Raw genomic sequence first — 6,168 nt, 5'->3', positions numbered from 1 at the left:
ACGGCATTCGGCTTCGCTCAGCCCATTGGACAGTAGATATATGTGTCCCAGGGGAGAATAAGAAGCATTGGCTTTTCACGTTCAACACCGCGTAAAAGATGGTGTGCTAGTACGAGTTCGCAGCGACCACCTTTTGGGGACCCAAGCGCATCTCCACTTCCCCGACTACTACGCTCCGTTTAGGGTCGAATCCTGAGATGACCACGAGGAGGATCAGTTGACCCATGCGCAGTACACGGTCGAGCATGCCAGTGAGAACTACATAACCATGCTTGTTCAGGTGAACCCACATCTCTGCGCTAAGAACCACACTCTCGTTAGATCTATCGAGGATGAGGGGGAGGTCAAGGACAACCGCCATGACATCGCCCGCCGCCGAGCTGAGCAGGAGAATTATTTTACGAAGCTCCAAAAGTTCAACAACGAATTGGAGGATAGTGATGACCCGGTTCTGCGGAGTTGGCCTGCCGCTAACAACCATGAGACATGACCCTTCAGTGAGGAGGCGATACCTATCCTCTCTATTTTGACTCCTCGTTGTCAGGCTTCTCGGAGTAGGTTAGCTAGCAAGTTTTATGTCGATGTAGTATGTAATCTAGTGTACTGTCTAATAAATATTTGTACGATGTTAATGTGGTACCATGCTCTACTAGTGCAATGAAGTACTTTAAATTTGTAATTTCTTACACATGTGATATGTGATTTTGTATGTGATATATGCCACCACAGCTCGTTTACCATGTTTCTTCTACTTTGAATTACTTATTTCAAAGGCATTAGGATTTTGGCATTTTTCCATGTTATAGTGATGATACTAATATGTGTTCTTTTGGTTTTATTTTTATTATAGCAGGTGCTTCATAAAACATGAAGAGATTCATCAAATCAATGAGGCTTTTCGGAAGTGGCGGCCGTGACTACTGTTCCTCAAATGGTTTTATATCCACTGTCATGAAGGACCATAATTTGTATAGTCCCAGTGAGGAGGAGGTGCAGGAGACCACTGCCAACCATAATCCGTAAGCTACTGATGAGGAGGAGGTAAAAGAGATGGTGTGTCCGGATGACTCGGCCTGTACCTCCAGCTCTATAGGTAGGAGGAAGCACTTTGGGCATCTCCATTGGAGGTCTCGAAGCCCAAGCATATACGCCGGCATGTCGTTATACCCAACGGAGACACGGGTAAATGATGACCTTACAATTTACTAACATATACTTCCTCCGTCCCAAAATAAGTGACTCAACTTTGTACTAACTTTGTATTAAAGTTAGTATAAAGTTAAGTCACTTATTTTGGGACGGATGGAGTAATATTTTAACAATAACATATGATTTCCTTTCATTGTGCAGTTAGTGGGAACTCAATAAAGCGGGTTCACACCACATCCAGGTGAATCACCTTATTGGTGCTCTTCTGAAGGCATATTTTCTTGGCTTGGTCAAGCTGAGCGACAAAGCTCCACTGTCACCATGTTTCACCTAGGAGCACTACAAAGCCGCGCAGGATGACGAGTGTGATAGCAAGGCCGGCCCGGATCAAGAGAGATCTGTGGGTAAGTACCTATGGCACTCATTGGTCCATATCTGATGCTTGGTAATTATTTAACTGCCATATGCACTATTGTAGGATCACTTTACCTGCCTGGATGGGCACCTCGATGAGGTGTGCCTGAAGGTTGAGAGAGTTGCCAAGAACCTTCTCTCCCACATGAAGAACATTGTGCGGTACATGCCATGATGAGAGCTCGCCCCCTAGACGAATATGGTAACAAGATGATGAAGTTTGTTGCTTGCAAGACGAATATGGTTCGGGACGAGTACTTTTCAGTAGGTAACATCATTACTTTCTGCTTCTTGGATCAGCAGTCACTTGCTCCTTCTATTTCATATGATGTATTATGTATAAGTAGGTAAGGGAGCAATGGATCACAATCTATTGTTGGGCAGCGTTGGCGGATATGTGGTGCAGCCCTACATGGCAAGCACGACACATTATGAAAAGGGAGGACTGACTCCAGACAAAGGGTTTGTCACACATCTAGGGGAGCCTCAACCTGACATCTCTCCACCAAAAAATTGTATGGGCAACTCAAAGGTCAATTTTGTCTCTAGGCACGTCTATGTTTATTAATCATGATGCTTTCTCTTGCAAGCGAGGCAACAGCCTGGGGGCACGACCATAGGGGAAACAGGGGCGAGGAGTATTGCGGCAACTTGACCATGGAGGTGATGGATCTGTGCACATCTTTGTATCAGAAGAAGTACGAGGACAAGCCTGATCCATAGGACCAGACTAGCGGTCAGGAGTTGGTGATGAGGGTAGGAGATGGGAAGAAGAGTGACCGCCACGTCATTTGCAGTGGCGCAATCGCCACCTCCTCGAATGTCAAGCTATATCAGATCTAGGCACAGAGTGCAAGCCCAAGTCCCTCCATAAGGAGTCGTCCGACGACTCATTCAGGTGAGATTGCATAGCTGCAGGATTGTATCTTTCATACTCATGTCTTTTACATTATCTTGTTATAAATATAACCTATATTTGAGACTGCAATGATATATTGTAGGCAATGTTAGGCAGAAAAAGCCGCACGGGCCACAAATATGGAAGAAGGAAGGACGAAAGGGGAGGATGTCGAGGCCATGACGCACAGGCGGCACGACTACAAGAAGTGGCGGCATGAGAGATGTGCAAGCCGGAGTCAAGGTTAGTGCTTTCACAGAATAGCCACCAATATTAACCGATTGAAAATTGTGATGCAATGCTAACAAAAATATATATGTAGATGTTTCATCAAAAACTTGAGGCTATGAATAATGCCACTCCTCCTCCTCCTCCTCCCCCCCCCCTCCTCCTCAACAGGCGTACAGCTTGTGTCAACGGAGTTGACCTTCATCAGGGAGAGGTCGTGTCGGCGAATTGTATGCTGATTCTCTGTGAAATATGGATGTTGTTAAGTCACTATGCTTGTGCAGGTGAATTTTAAGTACTATGCTTGGTATGGACTAGGTTGTTATCTAACTTAGTTTGTGACATGTGAACTTCCTATGGTAATTGGCTTGTTGCTCGTTTGTGTGTATTATGTGTGATGTACGAATGGTGCTAGCTGGCTATATATGGCTATAAAAATATGTTTTCCATGGAGGGCTTAACAGGGCTTTTGCTGAGTACCGAGCTCAGCAAAGGTCCCAGTTACTGAGTATCCTACTCGACAGCTGTGACGCGTGACTATTCCCACCAACTCTTGCAGCTGTTTTGCCGAGCTTCAAGTGCCATAACTCGGCAAAGTTTTTTCGCAGCCAAAATATGTAAACAAAGATGTTCTCCGGGAGTCACCGCACTCGGCAAGCTAGGCCACATGGCGGAACCTGGGAATATCTTCGCAGCTACACCGGGGGTACTTCGGCAGGGGACTCAGAAAACTGTTCCTGCACTCAAAAGTTAATTTTGCAAATAGTTGCCGAGTCCCCCAGGTGTTGCACTCAGCAAACGTGCCACCGACGTCACGGAGCCGTCAAACCCAAATTGTCGTGTCACGTGGCTCCTAGTTGTCGATTGCCATGTCATGAGCTCTCAGCAAAAAAACGTAGTAGCCGAGTATTATTTCGTTTATGGGGCATTATTGTGACAGCTCTCGTCGGAAGGAATTCCTTGACGAGTGCACACTACTGCTGAGTCTTGTTCTCGGCAAAGGGATGTTGTGTCGTGAGCCTGTGAAACGGAAGTCGGCAAAGACCTTGGCACTTGGTAAACACTGATTTTCCATTAGTATTATTTACTATCTCTAACAGGCATCGCCAGTTATTAGGGTCCTATATGTATTTTTAGTTTCAGCTCTCATATGTTTCCCCATAGTTTAACCAATCTTATGACTTTTACTTTTTGCCTTCAAGAAGAGTTGTCTTTCAAAGTTACCATACTATTTTGTGTTTTCTCCTAGCAGAACGATGGCCAGCTGCAAGGTTTGAACATACATTTGCTAGTCGTTATTCGCGTTAGCATAGTGGAACTGTGATTGGCCCGTCACTTGGCTATCGTGGATGGTCCAAAAAGGCTATAGCGCACCTATAGGTAGTTGTTTTAAAACATTTGTATTTTGGATGATTCACGTGGCCGGATCCACCAATCTAGCTGGCTAACACTGATCTTAATCTCAACAACAGGAGAGCCCATTGTACACATAATAATGTAATTTTGTATGTTTGTGCAACGACACGCACCTTTAATTTGCTGGTGTCTAGAATATGATTTCCACTAGATCCAGGCCAGATAACCAGGATCCAACGACTCATTGTTTGTTTAAGGTTGGCCAATTTGTCTTAGGCTTGGGAGGGGCCTTAGTGTGACCAAACACTGAGTGGACGCACGCTTCCTTATAAACCCAAAGACTAGAAGCCAGGTTCCATGGCATCTACTACTGCTACAAAGATTGAGTTGATCACCCACCGATCGAGGTAAACAATTCCACTACACGCATCGTTCTCTCATTAATTCTAGTCTGCCGTGTCTCATCTCTCATGTGTATCTCGATGTTGAACCAGCTGCTAAGTCAGTGGTTACGTACGGACGGATGCCCATGGACGACATGGACGACTCACTCATGTTCATGCAGTGGGCGGTGAGCACGCTGCAGCACGAGGAGGATCAAGGAGGAGCCGACGAGAACCGGGCTGGCTTCGCATGCCTCCAGGCGCTCCCGGAGCTCCCGGAAGCACACAAGAGGCAGAGCTCCGGCGCGGATACCCGCCGCTGTGGGGGGCTCATCAGTCCATCCCCTGATGCAGCCATGCAGCAAGGCAGCAATTCCACGTTGACGTCGTTCCCGGCCTCGGGCAGTATGAGCAGTACCGGCGCCACCTACACCCACTCCATGAGCTGGAACTTCAACGCGGCCCAGCCGTCCAGCGTGGGCGGTGGCACACAGGCCGCCAGAGCGCCGTTTCGTTCCGGCGTGTCACAGCCGACGAGGAGGGCCGCCGCAAGGAAAGTCGCCGCCTGCGCACAAGGCCACATCATGGCGGAGCGGAAGCGCCGGGAGAAGACCAACCAGCGCTTCATCGAGCTCTCTGCCCTCATCCCAGGCCTCAAGAAGGTCGTTGACTTCCCCGTCTTTTTCAACGTGTCCTAATATTCTTCAGGAAATGCATGGTTCTTTTTGTTTATTTTTGCCCGTTGGGGGTCAATGCTTAGTTAATCTGTTAATGTGTTTATTACAATTTGGGTCCATCAGATGGACAAGGGGACGATTCTTAGCAACGCAACGAGCTATGTGAAAGAGCTACAAGAGAAAGTCAAGTCCCTGGAGGCGGCCGGCCGCAGCCATAGGAGCGTCGAGACCGTGGTGCTCGTCAAAGAGGGGTCCCCTTTGTTCTACTCGGCAGACCGGACGCCGGCGAGGAGCCAGCTGCTGCCCGAGATCGAGGCAAAACTTTCAGGGAACAAGGTGATGTTGAGGATCCATTGTGAAATAAATGGGAAGGGTCTGGTCGCCAGGGTTCTTGCGGAGTTGGAGGAGTTCCACCTTCGCGTCGTCCACAATAATGTGATGCCGTTCACGCAGTCCACTGTGATTATAACCACCATGGCAAAGGCAAGTTCTCATGAACAGATTTATGATAGTACTCACTCTGATTCAAAATTTGGTTGTAAAACTACGACACGCACCTTGAAAAGAGGGTAGGATGTTTGTGTGAGTTCATCACGATGAATAGAGTCGACCGAGTTTATAAGGGATGCTAAGCCAATAACCTCACAATGGCATGATTGATAGGGTATACAATCATGCAAAAACTCCAACAATGAACACAACCAACTATTAACCGAAACCAGACTCCACCAGCAATTGCAAACCAACGACCGAGAGCCGAAAAGACCCAGGGCTGGTGTGAAGAAGCTATTCGACAACATCTTCAGGGAAAAAATAGCTTCTCATGGGTGTTAATGTATCGGCACACCCATCGCCGCCACCCCAGCGAACATTAGGGAGACTAGACTGCCCAGAGGCTCCTTGGACCCCCATAACATGGACCAATAGACGAATGGATTTTTTCCACCCAGATGGATTCCTCTCAATATTCACTTTCCTCATTCTCCAATGCATATTTTTTGAATAGATAGATATGCATACCATGCTATAAAATGCACACTTGCAAAGTATAATACAATAAGAC

The 6,168-nt window shown here is 47.1% G+C and overlaps 1 protein-coding gene across 1 annotated transcript; it reads left to right on the top strand.

The window, feature by feature from the left end:
* Positions 1-2,677: 2,677 nt before the first annotated feature.
* LOC123057527 (transcription factor NAI1-like) lies at positions 2,678-5,678 on the top strand. The gene is made up of 4 exons (XM_044480478.1): positions 2,678-2,717; positions 3,626-3,685; positions 4,540-5,090; positions 5,229-5,678. Exons 1-4 carry the CDS (start codon positions 2,678-2,680, stop codon positions 5,676-5,678), a joined length of 1,101 nt encoding a protein of 366 aa, XP_044336413.1.
* The last annotated feature ends 490 nt before the right edge of the window (positions 5,679-6,168 follow it).

Source organism: Triticum aestivum, chromosome 3A (assembly GCF_018294505.1).
Source record: "Triticum aestivum cultivar Chinese Spring chromosome 3A, IWGSC CS RefSeq v2.1, whole genome shotgun sequence".
NCBI lineage: Eukaryota > Viridiplantae > Streptophyta > Magnoliopsida > Poales > Poaceae > Triticum > Triticum aestivum.
Note: the sequence above shows the minus strand (reverse complement) of the source record. Positions and strands in the feature narration are given on the sequence as shown.